Source organism: Neophocaena asiaeorientalis, unplaced genomic scaffold, assembly GCF_003031525.2.
Source record: "Neophocaena asiaeorientalis asiaeorientalis breed wild unplaced genomic scaffold, Neophocaena_asiaeorientalis_V1.1 scaffold177, whole genome shotgun sequence".
Taxonomy (NCBI): Eukaryota; Metazoa; Chordata; class Mammalia; order Artiodactyla; family Phocoenidae; genus Neophocaena; species Neophocaena asiaeorientalis.
In genome coordinates this window covers 14527832-14546684 of record NW_020172779.1, presented here as the reverse complement: position 1 = coordinate 14546684, position 18853 = coordinate 14527832, and the positions used below count along the sequence as shown (strand labels likewise).

General features: G+C 39.9%; 1 protein-coding gene across 5 annotated transcripts in view; it reads right to left on the bottom strand.

Moving 5' to 3' along the window:
- EFR3A (EFR3 homolog A) overlaps positions 1 to 18368 on the bottom strand; it is a 186371-nt gene extending 168003 nt beyond the window's left edge. For all 5 annotated transcript variants that reach the window (XR_003002748.1, XR_003002749.1, XM_024741301.1 and 2 more), the window contains exon 1: positions 18160 to 18368. Coding sequence is in view for 3 of the 5 variants with exons in the window: in XM_024741301.1 (XP_024597069.1) it covers positions 18160 to 18169 (10 nt within the window). In the remaining 2 variants the exon portion in view is untranslated. The remainder of the gene's footprint in view (positions 1 to 18159) is intronic.
- Positions 18369 to 18853: the final 485 nt, after the last annotated feature.

Below are 18853 nucleotides of genomic sequence, written 5' to 3'. Positions count from 1 at the left end.
AGAATAGAACTTTGATAAAAGTAGTCAAAATAACTGAGAACTCTCTGAGAGCTTCCAAACAGGATCATCTGTCAGTTGCTGTCCAGATTCAAACTAGAGGTTAGATTAAGTAATCTAAGATTCCTTCTAACTCTAAATGCACATGACATGCCAACTCAGCTGCAAAACAAATATTAATGAATACCAATTATGTGGAAAGTACTATACAAGGTATTGTGGAAGGTACAGAAAAGACCAGCAATGGAAACTATTATTTAACAAGGACTCATATGCTTTGATACTTCCCGTCTAAATTAACTTGCTTTGCAGGTAATAAGGAAGTCTACTTAACTTCTTGGTAAACAAAACACTTTACACTAAAACGAGACGAATGTTTAAAGTTCAAACCTTGACACCTTCACAGAAAGTTAGACAAGATGAAAAGGCAGAGGGCTATGTACCAGATGAAGGAAGAAGATAAAACCCCAGAAAAACAACTAAATGAAATGGAGATAGGCAAGCTTCCAGAAAAAGAATTCAGAATAATGATAGTGAAGATGATCCAGGACCTCGGAAAAAGAATGGAGGCAAAGGTCAAAAAGATGCAAGAAATGTTTAACAAAGATCTAGAAGAATTAAAGAACAAACAAACACAGATGAACAATACAATACTGAAATGAAAAATACACTGTTTAAATGACACAACAGACCAGATAGATTTAAGTGATATTCATAAGACATTCCATCCAAAAACAGCAGATTACACTTTCTTCCCAAGTGCACATGGAACATTCTCCAGGATAGATCACATCAAGGGTCACAAATCAAGCCTCAGTAAATTTAAGGAAACTGAAATCATATCAAGCATCTTTTCTGACCACAATGCCATGAGATCAGAAATTACAAGGAAAAAAACGTAAAAAACACAAACACATGGAGGCTAAACAATACGTTACTAAAGAGCCACGAGATCACTGAAGAAATCAAAGAGAAAATCAAAAAATACCTAGAGACAAATGACAATGAAAACACAACAATCCAAAACCTATGGGATGCATAAAAAGCAGTTCTAAGAGGGAAGTTTATAGCAATACAAGCCTTCCTCAAGAAACAAGAAAAACCTCAAATAAACAATCTAACGTTCCACCTAGAGGAACGAGAGAAAGAACAAACAGAACCCAAACTTATCAGAAGGAAAGAAATCATAAAGATCAGAGCAGAAGTAAATGACATAAAAACAAAGAAAACAATAGCAAAGATCAATAAAACTAAAAGCTGGTCCTTTCAGAAGATAAACAAAATTGATAAACCATTAGCCAGACTCATCAAGAAAAAGAGGGAGAGGGCTCAAATCAATAAAATTAGAAATGAAGAAGGAGAAGTTACAACAGAGATGGCAGAAATACAAATCATCCTAAGAGACTATTACAAGCAGCTCTATGCCAATAAAATGGACAACCTGGAAGAAATGGACAAATTCTTAGAAAGGTATAACCTTCCAAGACTGAACCAGGAAGAAACAGAAGATATGAACAGACCAATCACCAAGTAATGAAATTGAAACTGTTTCATTAAACTGATTAAAAATCTTCCAACAAACAAAAGTCCAGGATCAGATGGCCTCACAGGTGAATTCTATCAAACTCACAGCAAGATCTTTTTTGACCCACCTCCTAGAGTAATGGAAATAAAACCAAAAATAAACAAATGAAACCTAATGAAACTTAAAAGCTTTTGCAAAGCCAAGGAAACTATAAAGAAGACGAAAAGACAACAGTCAGAATGGGAGAAAATATTTGCAAACGAATCAATGGACAAAGGATTCATCTTCAAAATATATAAACAGCTCATGCAGCTCAATATCAAACAAACAAACAACCCAATCCAAAAATGGGCAGAAGACCAAAACAGACATTTCTCCAAAGAAGACATACAGATGGCCAAGAGACACATGAAAAGATGCTCAACATCACTAATTATCAGGGAAAAGAAAATCAAAACTACAACGAGGTATCACTTCACACTGGTTAGAATGGGCATCGCCAGAAAATCTACAAACAACAAATTCTGGAGAGGGTGTGGAGAAAAGGGAACCCTCTTGCAATGTTGGTGGGAATGTAAATTGATACAGCCACTATGGAGAACAGTACAGAGGTTCTTCAAAAAACAAAAATAGAATTACCATATGACCCAGCAATCCCACTATTGGGCATATACCCAGAGAAAAGCATAATTCAAAAAGACACATGCACCCCAATGTTCACTGCAGCACTCTTTACAATAGCCAGGTCACGGAAGTAATCTAAATGCCCATTGACAGACGAACGGATAAAGAAGATGTAGTATGTATACAGAATGGAATATTACTCAGCCATAAAAAGGAACGAAATTGGGTCATTTGTAGAGACTTGGATGCATCTAGAGACTGTCATACAGAGTGAAGTAAGTCAGAAAGAGAAAAACAAATATTGTATATTAACGCATATATATGGAACCTAGACAAATGGTACAGATGAACTGGTTTGCAGGGCAGAAATTGAGACACAGAAGTAGAGGAAGAAACGTATGGACACCAAGGAGGGAAAGCAGCGGGGTGGTTGGGGGTGGTGGTGTGATGAATTGGGCGATTGGGATTGACATGTATACAATGATGTGTATAAAATGGATGACTAATAAGAAGAAAATAGTAATAAATAAATAAAGTTCAAACCTTGACTCACAATAAAAGCTTTCTATTTCTCCTCAGAAGCTGTCTGACTGTGACATTTCCAATTTGTGAAAGTTTAAAAAAAAAAAAAAGAAAACAAAACTGACATTTTCCAAATGCCTCTGAAAAGGCTGTGCGGTTTTTTTAAGGCAAAGTTAACACAGAAAGAATATGACTACAAGATATTTTATTGTATGTCAGAAATATATTGAGAATATAATGGAATATAATGGAAAAGGTTATTAAAATAGTATCCACGATTAGACAAATTATAAGATAGTTCATTCAGAGCATACCTACAAAAACCCAAATCACTTATTTTACAAAATATATATGATAAATTTAACAGTTCATTTTAGCTACACACACACACATTTATTTAAAGATTTAAAAAGTGAAGTCAGTTACACTTTACCAAAATAAAGATCTCCCCAATTTATTTACACTTCATTGTTAGGCTGGTTTTGGAGATGAACCTGGGCACAGTCTCTAGCTTTTCAGTCTTACTTCCCAGATAAAAACTGTGAATATTCACAGCTCTTAAATCAAGCTCCAAACCTATTCATCCCCATGCACCTGCTCACACCATTCTATCTGTATAGAATACCTTGTCTTCATAAAAAGTACTAGAGATAAGATGCATTCAGCAGTAAGATAACACACGTTCCAGTTACAAAAGGCTCCTGGAATTGCAATCTATTGTAAATTATAAAATAGTAGGCTCAACAATTTCAAACATAACTCATAACACTGAGTTGGTAAAGAAAGTATGAGACAAAAGGTACTTTAAAAAGAATTTGCAGCAAACTACTGAAACAGGACAAAGAGCTGAAAGTGAAGCATAATTCTTTACCTGGAAAACCAAGGTAATGGGTTAACCATCAAGACAGTGGGAGGGTTCTGAATTGTGAGGCTCAAGAACATTAATCTGTGGTAACAAAGTTGTCCATTTACTAGTCAAGAATACTTGGAAGATTAGAGAAGTTAAAAGAAGCTAACTTTTTAAAGCAACGGACAAACGTTGCAGGTTGAACTGTGTTCCCACAAAAAAGATATGTTGAAGTCCTAACCCCAGTACCTGTGAATGTGACCTTATTTGGAAACAGAGTTTTTGCACATGGAATCAAATTAAAAGGAGGTCATCCTGGATTAGGGTGGGCCCTTAATCCAAAGACTGGTACCCTCATAAAGAGAAAGATAAGACAAGTGGATAAGAGAAAGGGGAGACACACAGGGAAGACGGCCACATTGAAGACAGGAAGAGATTAGATTCATGCTGCCACAAACCAAGGAACTCTAAGGCTTGCCAGCAGCCACCAGAGCTAGAAGAGGCAAGGAAGGATCCTTCCCTAGAAACTTATCGGGGAGCATGGCCCTGCCCACACCTTATTTCAGACTTCTAGGTTCCGGAACTGTGAGAATATTCTGTTGTCTTAAGCCACTTGGCTTATGGTACCTTGTATATGGCAGCTTTGAAAAACTAACACAAGTAAGATTTCATATAACATGTAGACCAGTAAATTCTGTATTTGCTAGATATTAAGATATGTACCATTCCTGAAATCAACTCAAATGCCAAAATGACTTTAAGTCAGCCTTCAGAGAATTTAGTGGCATACCAAATAACTGAGCCATGAAAAGAAAGAACTTTTGTTCAACTCTACTAATTTTCTTCTAGCGCTAGATATACTTCACCCTAAGTTTAAATAAATGAATATTTGGTTTTAGCAAAATAAAAAGTTACTATGCCATCAGTTTACATCAAAGTTTAATAAATAAGCATGGTTTAGAAAATGGAAATACTGTAAGTAAAAAAATCTGTTTCACTTTCATGTCTCACATAGCTATTACGGGTTGAACTGTATCCCCCTCCAAATTCATATGCTTAAGTCCTAACTCCCAGGGCGTCAGAATGTGACCTTATTTAGAGATAAGGTTTTGCAGAGGCAATTAAGTGAGGATGAAGTCATTAGAGTGGGCCCTAACCCAATATATCTGGTATCCTTATAAAAGGGGAAAATTAAGAGACAGACATGCACACAGGGAGAACTCCAGGTGAACATGAAATTGGCCATCTACAAGCCAGAGCAAAAGGCCTGGAACACACCCTTCCCTCACGGCCCTCAGAAGGAACCAACTCTGCCAACACCTTGATTTCAGACTTCTGACCTCCAAAACTGTGAGCCAATAAATTCGTTGCTCAAGTCACTCAGTTTGCAGTATTTTATTACAGCAGCCCTAGTAAACTAATACAACAGCAAACACTAAATGCAAGTTCCCCGCGGCACAAATTCTGGTTTCATGGATATAATGCAAAATATAGTAGAAAACCAGAAGACCTGCCCCAGGAATACCCTGTGCTTATCTATTCCTTATCTGCCAGTATGATTCTTTCAGAATGCATTCAACCAGTATTTGAACATCTACTATATTCCAGATTTTATCTTCCTTAATGCTCATAACTGTATGAGGTAGGTATCAACATCTTATAGGTTACAAATAGGAAATCAGAAAGATAAAAGTAATCTGTCCAAGGTCACACAACTAGAAGTGGTGGATCCACTTAAGAGCCTGTGCTCTTAACAGTTTCTATACTGTACTGCCTTCCTGAGATGGCTTTTTTTTTTTTGAATAAGCTGAACTGTTTAATATGGAGAGTAGAGCAACACAGTCAAAATATTTCACAGCTGCCCAAAGATTATACTCTTGTTACCAAGCTCTCCAACAAGTCAGATGGTAGAGAATGGAGAAGTGACACCCTGCCTGAGAACCTGTCATATTACAAAAGTTCCCACTTCTAGAAAGTGTCTTCTTTTCCTATTGTAGGTTACTCTGAGCTCTAAAATATCCCTAAGAATACAAGAACATCATGAAAGGAAAAATGAGAAGCTTTTGTTAGGCTATTAGATTGCCCCCACAAAAAGTTACTGGTGAATTCCCAGCACACCTGACAACAAACAAGAGCTGTATGGAGCTCAGCCACTGAAAAAAGGGGGAGAGAACCTCATTACTTTACAAAATCACAGCCAAATGACAACCGCTGTTTAGGATGTCTTAAAGCTTCCCTATCCACTGTGCACTGTGAGTTTCAGTTTGTAACAACGAAATACTCCCAAAACTAACAAGGAAAATAATAGAAGCATTTATATGTAAACTTTCACAAAACTCTAGCAGCAAATCCATACTTAAAGCAAGTTTCAGTTTTGAAGCTACAACCCAGTTTTACTTTGTAGAAATAAGGTGGGAATCCTTTGCTTTATTATAATCTGGGCATACAGAGGAAAAAGTCCAGTTAATTCTCCCCTCTACAAATTAAAACACTCGTTTTGGGATTATGGTAATCTGGTCCTGGACGATTTCATATTTTTAAATTTAAAAATATACTGTGTAAGTTTTAAAATCCAGAGGAAAAAATATCTGATTTATAATAAAGAGGTTAAAAAGAACTAGAATTTCAGAATCTTGCCACTCAGTGTCTTTAATTTTAGCACGTCTCCTAACACCATGCAATTTATCGAAGTGTGAGTCCTACTGAATCAAAATCTGGGGGAAAGGAAAGGTTGGGCACCTAGGATTTCACATTTATAATCACTGCTCAGGTAATTTGTACAGTTTTTATTTTACATAAAAATCACATCTTTCCATATACTTAATACAGGTATGCAAATTATATATCTCAATACAGCTCTTTTTAAAAATCAATTATTTCCATCAGTATACTTACTGTGACCTTAGTAAGTATTTGTACTACTAAGGTCACAGTTTAAAACCCTACTGCTACCCTACTGTCCACAATGAAAACCTGGATATTGAAAAAAGATAAAGGTGGGGTTTTCTGCAGAGTTCTAGCTAAGTTCTTTAAAAAAAAACAAAAACAAAAAAACAACAACACATCCAAATCCAATTTCTGCTTAAACGAGCTAAGGCACTGTAGTGAGGAAAATAAACCCTTAAATCAAAAGATACTAATTTGTCACCATTACAAACATAAAGAATCCACCATAGACAATGACTAGGATTTTTCTCAGTGAACCAGATGTTTGAGTTATTTTTAATTAAAAATTCTCTGAATATTTCAAAAGTAGGATATGAGTTATTTCAGGCAAAATTCAAAACAGCATTAAAATTCCCCGACTTAAATTTTAACAAATTCTTATTTCCTTATTAGTCACAGAATAACAAAAGGGTTAAATCTGGGGTGTTTGTAACTTCCGAAATTACTTTTAGAACAAATACATTCAATATACCAACGGCATTGATTCTTCTTACAGATTTCACAACACCCACGTCTATGCCATATGTTGAAGATTTTCATTTGAATTGAGATGATTAAATTTCCTGATTAAACAGTAAAGGGAAAGATAGGGAACACTCTCATTATGTATCTAAACAGAATATATATTTAATTTCTCTATCCAAAGTTTGAAGATAGGAAAATATAACACAGGACTTTCTGAGTGGGTCTAGCTAAGTACAAAGTTTAATTTAAAAAACATTAAGCTACTAATTTAAACCTTCGAGGTTCAGTGCTTGACATAGTCTCCCCAAAACTTCCAGCTAAAGCATAAAGACTCCAAACATTTTGTATTCACTTGGGTAACACAATGTTAAAAGCCTAAGACTTCTTTAAATTAGGTATTCTTTTAATTTATTATACACATTATGGTCACAGCACGCACAACTGACTTTTATGTTAATCAAAACTCTTAAGAAGGCAATCTAATTTTCTCTAATATCTTTTTTAATGAATCATAAACCAAAATCTGATGCTGAAGATTTTGAAATCTGAAGATTTCAATGTATTACTATATCTTCCTCAAGTTCAAAGGTAAGACTTATAACAACGAATGCATGGAAGAAATAAAGAACAGGGCAACTTTCTGTGGCATTTATACACAAAGGGAGAACCTGGAAATCTATACACACTTGTAGTATTCATGTTATTACTACAACTACAAAAAGAAACTATTCACTCTTGAAAATTAAAACGGAACAAGAGAAAATCATCTCACTTTTGTGTAAATACTCAGATTCTTTAGAAAGGTTGAACACAGTGAAATTTTAGATTTAAAAAATTAAGAATGGTGGAATCAACGACCATTCCAGCAAAAGCTCTGCAGCCAAACCACACTTAATCGCTACTCACCCCTCCCTACTGTTCTTGAAACCACTGGATAGAAAGCTTTAACAATTTTTCAGCCCTTAACCAGCACGTTGTTGTACCCTATCAGGGCAGGCAGCAAAAAGAGCAGCAATATTTCTTTGCTGCTTTAAAGAGAATAGAGGCTGTCTACTCCATGTCACTGAGTAAATACGCAGAAAGCAATGGATAGGGAAGGGGAAAAAGAGGAGTATCAACTGCGTGGGGGGAGAATGTGGTGCTCAACACTCAGGGCGAACTGATGCTCTCAGGTGACAGCTCCAGTCTCTAAATGCCCCCTCAGTTCTTTGTTTGAAGTAAAGCAGTTCCTCAGCAAGTTTACATAAGCACTGTGTCTGCCACGAGCATTCAGTTCTTCCACAAATACACGTCACAGTGAGACTCAAAGAAGACAGCATGGGATGATAAGTTACTAATAGTTTAGTTCTATATGAAAGTTGCAGATTACATATGCGGAGCTTCCCTAATTTCTACCCGCACATTGCACAATTTAGCTTGTCTACCCAGGAATTATAGAAGAGTTTATATCCTCTCAACCAAGTATAATTTGACAATCTCTCCCCTCAGCTAGGAAGCTGTGACAAGTTAATGACATAAGTACAGGACAGTACATACCACAATTAAGACATACAATCATCTTTAAGGTTTTAAAGTAAGATTTTTTTTCTAACACTTCATAAACTATCATTGTCAAAAGCCTCACATCAAACAGTAGGAGAATGTCCAGCTTCTTTTCCTTGCTACATTGAAATGCTTCCAGCGCTTCTATAAATAAATGGACTGTCGTGAGTCTTACCTAGTTCTTGTCGTGCAAGCATTTGTTTTAACAATGTTCCACCTGCTCCCTCTGCCGATTCCATCCTTAAATGAACACGTTCCTCGAGGATCTGCCTCAGCATCTTTCCTCTCTTTACAACCTATCCTTTAGTAATTTCATCCACTGTTATTCCTACAAATGTACCCTGAAAGTCCTGTAAGGCACCACACACTTAACATACCCTACGACGGACGCACCTGCCATCTCAAGTCTCCCAAACAGCTCATTCTCCAGAAAGTCCCTGTATCGTACCAGAGCAGTTCACCCAAATGATCAAGCCTGAAAACTGGGAGTGAATCCTGACTCCTTCTCCCTCAACGCCTCGTCCAATTAACCCTATGAATTGTACTTTCTCAACAATATTCAGATTTGTACACTGCCATCCATCCCACTACTATCATCCAAGTCCCAAAGCCCACCACTCAGACTACTGTATTCTAATAACCTCTAACTGCTCTCCCTCCAACCGCTCATGTGTTTCCATAGCAACCTGTGTTTCTCCTTTAGTAATCTGAGTCACTCTACAAATATACACCGAATGTGTACCATGAGCCACCTACTGTATCAAAAACTATATATACGTTGGCAAAAAAAAACAGGCATTAGGTGCTTGTAATTAGTCTGGTGAGGAAGATAAGTGTCTGGTCAGCACTTGTCTTCCTCCCCAGATTAAGCTTTATGAGAGCAGAGAAGATGGCCGGGGTGATGCCCACGTGTCTAGTATGAGGTACTGCTGTGGCCTCAGTGCCTGTAAGAGCTGGCACATACTAGGCGTTGATAAGTATGTGTTGCTTAAAAGACAGAATTACCAAGTATATATATGGCCTTAAAGTCGTCACGCTCTCCAGCACCAATGACTTACTCCTGCCAGCTGTTGGTTACTTCCACCTGCGTGACTCAACTTAACTTCCCCAAACACGCACTCTCACCTCTGGTAACTACTCAGGTTGAGGACACCATCTTCCACTCGCCTTTTCCTTGCAGTCTCTCTGTGAACCCCACAGCACTGTCTCAGGGGGCCTGCATTTCCTTCTTTGTGTGATAGCCATCTACACAAGGTTCTACAGACTGGATAAACTTTTTAAAGCTAGGCACTGCTTTATTCATCTCCATATTCCCCACCTATCACTGCCTTGCACATGTAGGCACTAAAATAATCTGCTGAGTGGATCAATCCCTAAGAGAAATCCAACAGGAAGATAAGAAAGACTGAAAGAGAATGCTTGTGACTCCACGAGTATACAGACGGCGCCTATGACCGGAACGACTCCAAGGAGAGACGAGACAGCTCCATTCCTAGAGGTCATTAGAGCAAAAGCGGGTGAGGCACCACCAGCTAAATGGCTTTGGTTTTGCCTCTAGGTCCCTAAGCTTTTGATTCTAAAATATCTTACGTTCTTGTCAGAAGGCACATTCTAATGTCTAAGACCATAAATTTCAAACTTTTTAAAAAGGAGCCAATGTTATTTACCTCCTGAAATTGGATGCAGAATCTTACCGTAAGACAGATTAAAAACAGAGCTGGCCCGGCTGAAGCTGGGTCAGGTCGAGAGGCCTACCTGCTCAGTCTCTTCAGCACCCTCTCCACACAGCAGTCCCTGTTATATTTCCATGGAAGACATCCTGAAAACTTAGGTCTAGCAGTAGCTCAAACTTCCCTTGTGCCACCCTCCAATACGGATCAAGAACAACACGTAATGCTCAGGAACTCCCAAGGAGAATCCTGTGTCAGGGAGTGGAGCTTTAGTAAAGGTCATATAAATAGAACTGACCTGGGGCAGTTTCTTTCCTCAATCTCCTGGACCTGAGCTGTTCCATTTCGTAAAGATGGCACAGTATGAGAAACCTGGGGCAGCTTCCCAAAGGTGCTCCCATCCTTGGAAGACCAAGTGATGAAGCAGGATGGAACCAAGGGAAAAGGTAGCATGGAGTAGACAAATTATTTAAGTCTGTTTCTGATCTGGGCTGTGAACTGAAAAAGAAACTGGACCCCTGAAGTTCACATCGTCCAGCCAGCTAAGAGAATGGGAAAACCCCACAGGAACTTAGACCCAAAATTCTAGCTATTACACATCTGCCTAGACTACCCTCCTCTGTAGATGCCCTTCTGGAACCAGCTGCAGCAAAGGGTAACAATCCAAGAAGCAATTCTAATTCTGATTCTTCTAATCACATGCTCATAAAGCATTTCTACCTCTAAAGCACAATTACATAAATTCTACTGTATCTAAATTTCCCTGAGAAGTATTATCATTTTCCATTTAATGGATCAAATAGTTAATAAAAATACTTATAACTAAGTTCAAAAAACAATTTATGTCAGATATCATAAACGGACCACTCCTTTCAACTTCCACGCCAGTCCTTTAGCCTGGCCAGTACCTTTTGCCATTTACGAGGCCCCAGGAATTGACCACAGCAAACTTGAACATCTTATATTTCATTTTCCCTGCCCAGCGGGAGTGAGATCCATTTAAAGTTAAGTGCAACCACAGCCCACAGAACTTTGTAGCAATTTGCCAAGACAGCTGTTCAAAAAGCCGATTAAATAGCAGGGGTGTGAAGAACACTCAGAATTATCCAGAAACGTACTGGATACAGTACAGCAGAAATACCCTGGAGGTCTGGTAATGAACTCACCAACTAAGAATAAAACCAAACATAATGGCATTGAGGGGAATGAAAGTCCTCTTCAAGACTGCAGAGCAAAAGGTTTAATGCCCATTTTTTAGAATATGGCAAACCTGATGCAGAGGTACAATGACAAAAACCTGAGTAGTGATTCCTTCTTTAATGAAAATTAGAATCATGCTATCTAATAATACCTAAAGTTAGCAAGTTATCTAATAATACCTAAAGTTAGCAAGTTATCTAATAATACCTAAAGTTAGCAAGCAGTAAATAAATATGCAGAAGGGAGGATATGACAGCCTATACAGAGAGAGGAAAATGAATAGTAGCTCCTGCTTGACTTCAAGCACATGCGAAAGCAGGCTCATTTCAAGAGTGGAATAAACCTGGCAAATACAAATGGTGAAAGAATTTTGACAGGTTTGACATATTAATCATAGGAGGAATTGCCAACATTCACTTTGTGATCATACTTCCCTAGAATTGTGTTCATTCTACAATACACGATCATTCAGGGGGAAAAAACAAAACAAAAAAAGCCTACAAACTCCCAATAAACCACATCCAAAGTGATTCATCTCAACCTTTCAGGTTTTCACAACTGAAACCACCACTTAATAAATCAGAAATCATTTCTTCCTCCTTTCAGAATAAAACACCAAGGATAAGCATGTGCTATCACCTGACAGCAACAGCAATCAGACAGTAAGTGCACTGTGCCCCTAAGCCATATATATACATACACACACAATCAACACTATCGGATCAGTTACCCAAAATTCTTTTCTATGGGCTAAAGGAAGAACCAGTTCAGGGCAATATTTTGTTTCATTTAGGTTTGGGAAAGAATTATGAAAATGTTGAAAAAATTATGGTAAAGTTGTAAAAAAAAAAACTTAAGCAACTCTTTCTGATTGTGGATTATACGCTAACTGTAGAAACTCTGGAAGACACAAATTATAGAAAAGAAAATAAAAACAGTTCATAATCCCAGTGCTTTCATAAGTATTTTAAATGGCTGCATGATATTTTGTTGCAAGGATGTTCTATATTCAAATATTCAAATATGTTTGTACCACTTCCCCATTATTGAATATTAAAGTTTCTGCGTTTTTACTATTTTATAAATATTATGGTGACAGACACCTCAGGGCAGACATCCTAGTGCAGTTTATGTTTTTAATCATTTCTTAAGAATTCCCCAAAGTGAAATTACTGGGTCAATGAGTAAAAGCATTATCAGAGCACTTGATAAAATACTGTCAAATTACTTTCCAAGAATTGTACCAATTTAAACTTCTGCCTTTACTACTGCACCTCACCACCACCTTTGCCTATTACTGTTAAAAAGTCTTCGGTAATGCGGTAAACCAAAAATGATTTCAGCTTTTAATTAGCATTTCTTTATTAGTAAAATTGAACCATCTCCCCCCAAATCTTTATCAACCATTTGCACTTAGACTTTGACAAGCATAGGTGTGTGCTTTAACCACAGAGGGTTGGTGGTATTTTGCTTTCCGATTTGTATAAATACTGCAAATACTGATCTTTTATTTGATGTTAACTTTGAATCCTTCTTCAAATCTTTAGCCACAGATTTTTATAATACTCCTATACCATACCTTTCCATCCCCCATAAAGGTAGTATGAAGTATGTAGTTGTGAACACCCACCCAGTATTCAGATGACCTGGGGTCATTCCATACCTAAGTTGAACTATATAATAGGTAAGATGTGGCTTTCTCCTAAGAACTAGTGCTTTCACTCGACTCGGGGGTGGAGGTGGGGGGGAAAGGGCCTCTGCTTCCCAAAACAGAGTTTTCTTTCCTTTTAGAGAGGTACGTGTGGGTGGGGGAGGGGACAATACTGAAAATCGCATCCTAGGAAACCAAAGAAAGATGGCGGCAGCTGTTATTCTTTGAAGTTGCCCACCCCAAATTACCCGAAGTGGGAGTCCAGGCAGATGCAGTTTCCCGAGAAAGCGGGGCTTCCTCCACCCACCTGCCCCTCTACTCAGGTGGTGATAGCTTTGGGAGGTGCTTAGAACTGTACCAAACTCCCGAGATGGAAGTGAGGTAATGGGGGGCGGGGGGGACCTTCTCACTCTGGCTCCCCAAAGAAGCTGGACAGGGTCAGGCAAGACCCCACCCTGACCCAACAGATCACTGCTGACGAGGTCAGGCCTGTAGTCTGCTTGGACCTCCAGGGTGAGAAAGTAATCTCTGGGGAGCAGATTGTAGGGACCCTGGATGGGAAAGCAGGCCGGGCTGTGGCCACAGCTTGGTCCATAACATTTAATATTGAGACCAGTGGTTCTCAACCCAGGGACAATCCCCCCCACCATTTTTGGTTGTCACAGCTTTAGGGGACAGGGAGGATTACTACTAGCTTCTAGTGGGTAGAGGCCAGAGAAGCTGCTAAATATCCTACAACGCACAGGAAAGCCCTAGACCTCCCAAACAAAAACTGATCCAGTCCAAGTCATCGAGAAAAAAACTGAGAAACCCGCATTTGGACTATGATTTGCGGGCCTCCATTTGTATTCTTGTATCAGGTCTTGCAAATATTTCAGGCAGGTCTGCTAAGAATCTAATCATAAACTATAAAACTTTTTATAACACTGTTTTTATGGGGGAAAAAAGTTATTTCAGGTTATAGTATCCAAAGAATAACTTCTCTGACTCCGGTTAGAATTCATTCTTTTATCAACATTTACCAAGCACCTATTATGTGATAAGACATAGCGCTAAGCAAAAGTGACAGTGTTAAAGGAAACTGATAGGATCTGAGGACTGCAGATTCAATCCCTGCCTGGCTCAGAGCAGTACAGTGTGAAAAAAGAACTGGGACTGTGAAGTCACACCTATCCACTTCCAATCCCAGCTCCACCACTCACTGTCGTTAGGCATGCTACTTTACTTCCCTGAACCAATCTCTTCATTTCTATAATTGGTCAAATAGGGCCTTCCTCAATGTCGGAGACAACTAAGTAAGATCATTCCTGTAAAACACAAAGTATATTGCCTCGCACACAATCAATATCCAATAATCAATTTCTATTATTAAGAGCAAATTTTAAGTCTTTAAGCAACCACTAAGTTGGAAACTGCTAATATGCCTACAAAGTAGCCACTAACTGTGACTGTGGCAGCTGGAACACAGATTTAGTCACGTTAATTGCACAGCATCCTACATCCTTCAAATTCTGGCTCCTTTCTCCTTCTCCAGCCTCATCCCCCATGACCTACATCATCTTTAATGCAGCCCCGTGTCCTCGTGAGTGGGGACAGATTGAAAGATGAGATCTGGTAGTAACCAAAACATGTCAGGCCAAAGGTCGCTGTGAGAAAGAAAACTCTTCAGCTGTAACTCTGGCAGTGTACACAGGTGCTGGGTGGGAGAGGGAGAAAAGGGGGTGAGGGGCAGGGAGGGAGAGAGAATGAACAAACACAAAAGGTTCACAAGCCAGTAACAGGTCAAGTTTACTTGTCATGTGTTTCTAAATGAAAACACTTGCACCAGCATTCATCCCTCACTTCACAATTCACCTATATTCTGCACTTACTTCATAAGAATGGATGGAAAAATAAGTCAAATATAATCAACCTCAACAACGGAAAAAATCCACACACAGATGGACCACATTACCACAGCCTAACAAATGCGGCCAGATATCAATGCCAACATCTAAATGAGAAAAGAAAGCATTACCCACAAATAATTACTGAAAGTATAGTTTAACAGCGAAGAATGGTTAATAGTTGCAGTTTCCCTTAGCCAATATACAATGTTTTCATATATAATAAAAGGGCATATTTTATTGGACCTGCTTTGAGACAAGTTATCTGTCAGCTAACGAGTCCCTTTCATAGAAGTAGTTTACTAAAAAGTTTACGTCTATACCTATATAACCAAGCATCTACCTAGCATACCACTGGAATCCCCAGCAAACTTCGCTCAGATTCCTGTGACAAGACAGAAGCAAAGGCAAAAATGTTAAATATTCTTTTAAGTTCACATGTCTAATGTAAGTTTTGGCCATGCTCACTTTTGCCTTAGTGTAACTCCAGGGAAAATTTTTAAAAAAGATAAACTATTATCAACTTTGCTATGGAAAAATAAACAGTATCTATGCTCAGTGTGATTATGGATAGGAACCCTAACCCAAACCCTAATCCCAGGTCTGTGTTCAAGTCCTGCTTCTACTCCACCTGTGACCTTAGCCGAGTTACTGAAACTCACCGAGTCTCAGTCTCCTGATATGCAAAATAAAATAAAACGATTGGATTGAGAAGCTTTAACGTTTCTTCCACTCAAATTCTGATACAGAGTTTCGAAAATCTTCACGATCAAAATGTTTCTTAATGATCCTTTGGGTGTAGGAGGATGAAATGAAGGCCTTTAGAGAAATGATGTGACAAATTACAGGTTTGTAGATTTGAAAAGATCGTTTAGTGAAACAGTCTTGAAATCTGTGCTTAGTGATTATTGCAAACTACTGCCTGAAAATATACAGTGACATGACCACAGAACTGTTCCTGTGTCGCAGCAACTTCCTGTCACACATCCTTCCAGGTAGCTGTTTTCTGAAAAAGAGTCTATGGATCTCCTAAATAAGTCCAATGAAGTGACTATTAACATTCATGAGATATGCCATCGTTCAGCCTTCAGGGGGGTGCTATGCTCCACTGGATTCTACTTACCAATTCCAGTTTCAATGACTGAGGGTATCAATATTCCAAATAAGCAACAAAATAGCAAGAGTAGAATAATTCTATGGCTTGGAATAAGGGTCACTCTCAGAATTATAGGGTCTGAAAAGACCCTAGTGATCATCTCCAACACTTTCATTTTACAGAAAAGCATTACATTTATTTCACTAAATGCTTAAGGATTAACTGGCTGAGCATGTACACGAGCCTTCTAACTCATCTGACATTAGAAAGAAAAAAAGCTTCGCTTACTGGCGGGGCACGGGGGGGTGTTCCTTCCTAAAAAATTCCTAAAGAAAATAATAATGTTCCTGGAAATTACTTATTCTACATGCAGAATTTCTGGGAAGTACTAATATCCATACACTATCAGCTATTTTGGTGGTTCTGGTCACAAAAGAAGAGAAAAAGGCAATTATGAACACAACTGACTTCACACGTGTACCACCAATCGGTACCACACTTTTAAGCAATCACAGAAACTGTACCATAATAAATATTAACAGCAATGATAGATAACTCAAATATTTCACTTGCCCTCCAGTCAGGTCACGGATACTAACTAACTATGCAAAGTACACCATGGCTCATCCTTGTGTCGTTCTGCATTGTAAATCACACAATTAAAGGGGAAAAAAAGTCCTCTATCCACTCTATTGGCCTATATAACCTTAGAACATAACTTAAAAACTCTGTTTAATTGCCATTTTACCAATAAAGTCCACTTGAAGCCTTAACTTTCAAGAAAGGTGTTCCTCCCCCACCCCCTTTGCTTTCTAAGAAAGTAAAAGATTAGCACAGTGCTAATTCACTTGTTAACATAAATATAAATTTAGGAACAATAAATTGACAATTAATACTGATGATGATATTCCTCCAGTCTAGAAGAATAAAATTAAAATATAAACTGCTGACATACGTACGGGATACAAAAGTCCAAGAACATCAAGTTTAGGACACACAGGACTGGGTTCAGAGAACAAAATCCACCTTACCCATACATACATGAGGAGTTATTAGTAATCTTTACATCAAGATTGCTTAAAAATTTGTAACAGCGTTACATAAACCTTTCTAGTATCAGGAAATAATTCCTCTTTATCCACCACTGGACAAAAAATGCATTTGAGGCTGACCTGGAAATCCAATGTCCCATGTGTCTACAAAAATAAGGACAATCAGGAAAAGTTATGAATTCTAAGAAATATGAACTAATTGGAAACATACAGACAAGTGTTTCAAGATTCTACAACATGAAACGCTTGCAAGAGCCCTACTTGAAAAGAATCTCAAATCAATCATCATCATGCTTGCTCTACGTCCAAAATCAGGAGCTTCCCTAGTCTGCACATATCCAGATAGGTCACCGGGTTTAAAGTCACATGGTGATTCTCTGGGTCGTTTTAAAATTTGTCGTTGGTAGTGTTATAGTACCCTGTTTGTCCAAAACGCCTCCACTATCCAGCAATTTTCAAACTTCAGGGTCCCTCAGTAACAAGCAGGACACGCAGATTCCTGGGCCCAAGCTCCAGAATCTTATTCAACGCGTCTTATTCAAATTGCCTACACCTGCAATTTCAATCAACTGCCACTGGAATCAGCTGTCAGATCCAGTTGGATCTGAAGCCGGTGGGTCCAACAAGTTCCCCAAAGAGCACCTGCTTCAACCCCCGGGACGTGTCACAGAGAAAAGTCAGGGGAGCTGGGACGTCGGGCGCCGCGCGGAAGGGCTCTGGGCCAGGACGGAGCGTCCCACCAGGAGATGCCTGGTCCTCGAGCAAGTGAGGAGGCAATGGCGATGGGACGGAGCTATTTTCAGCATTTCCATACAGTGCCATTTAGCTCTGCTGGAGAAAGAGCTGGACTTCCAAGTCCCACAGGTCAAGCTTACTAGCAGCTCTGCCACTTACTAGCCGTGCGTCCTTAGCGCTCGGACCTCGGTTTCCCCGTTTCTACAACGGGCTCCCACGCCACCCCACCGTGAAAGCCTAAGACCAAACGAAACTAACTCGGCCGGTCGCCGGCACTTCCTGGCTCTCCCCGGCCAGGCCCGCCTGCCCCACCGCCCCGCCGGACGGCGACACCTGAGTGCGCGCCCAGCGGGCCGCTCCCAACGCACCCCGCCCGATCCGACCCTCGGCCGGCCACTCACGGGTAGGCATGGTGACCCCGAGCCGCGCTAGCCGCCGGGCCGAGGCTCAGCGGGGCCTCGCCAGGCGCGCCGACGGCACCATGACGGACGGGCCGGGGAGACCGAGACGAGGCGAAGGGCGAAGGGCGAAGGGCGAAGGGCGGAGAGCACCGACACGAAACCCGCGGCTCACGCAAAGGAAGCTGGCGACAGGAGTTGCAGCCGGCCCAGCTCCGCGCCGGACGACACTTGGGCGTCCGCACGCCCTGACGTCAGCACGTCACCGACGTCTCGGCCCCGCCTCCACAGGAAGCCGCGCTCCGGGCAGGGAGGGGCGGCTTGCTGGGGCTAGGGGAAGTTGGAGAGGACAGGGCCGCGCATAAGGGCGACTTCGGGCTTCGTTTTATTGTCAGACCCTCCTGATTTGAGTCATATTCATTTTCATGAACCCTTATGCGAGGTGCATTAGCAATATTTGTTTCTTGCAACTGCACCCGTTTATGAGGTTGTGAGGCTACGCGTGACGGCCTTGAGTGCATCGTGTACCTGTAGGTTTTTTCTTTTATAAGCTCTTGAACTTGCAGTGTGTTCTGTATTCTCTGAAAGCGTGATTTATTTGAGACATACGGAGGTCATCAGGGGCGACGGCTGCGCTTGTTCTGAGAGGACAGCAAATGTAATTTCCTCTTGCTCTGCTGGTGACTCAGAGAGATTT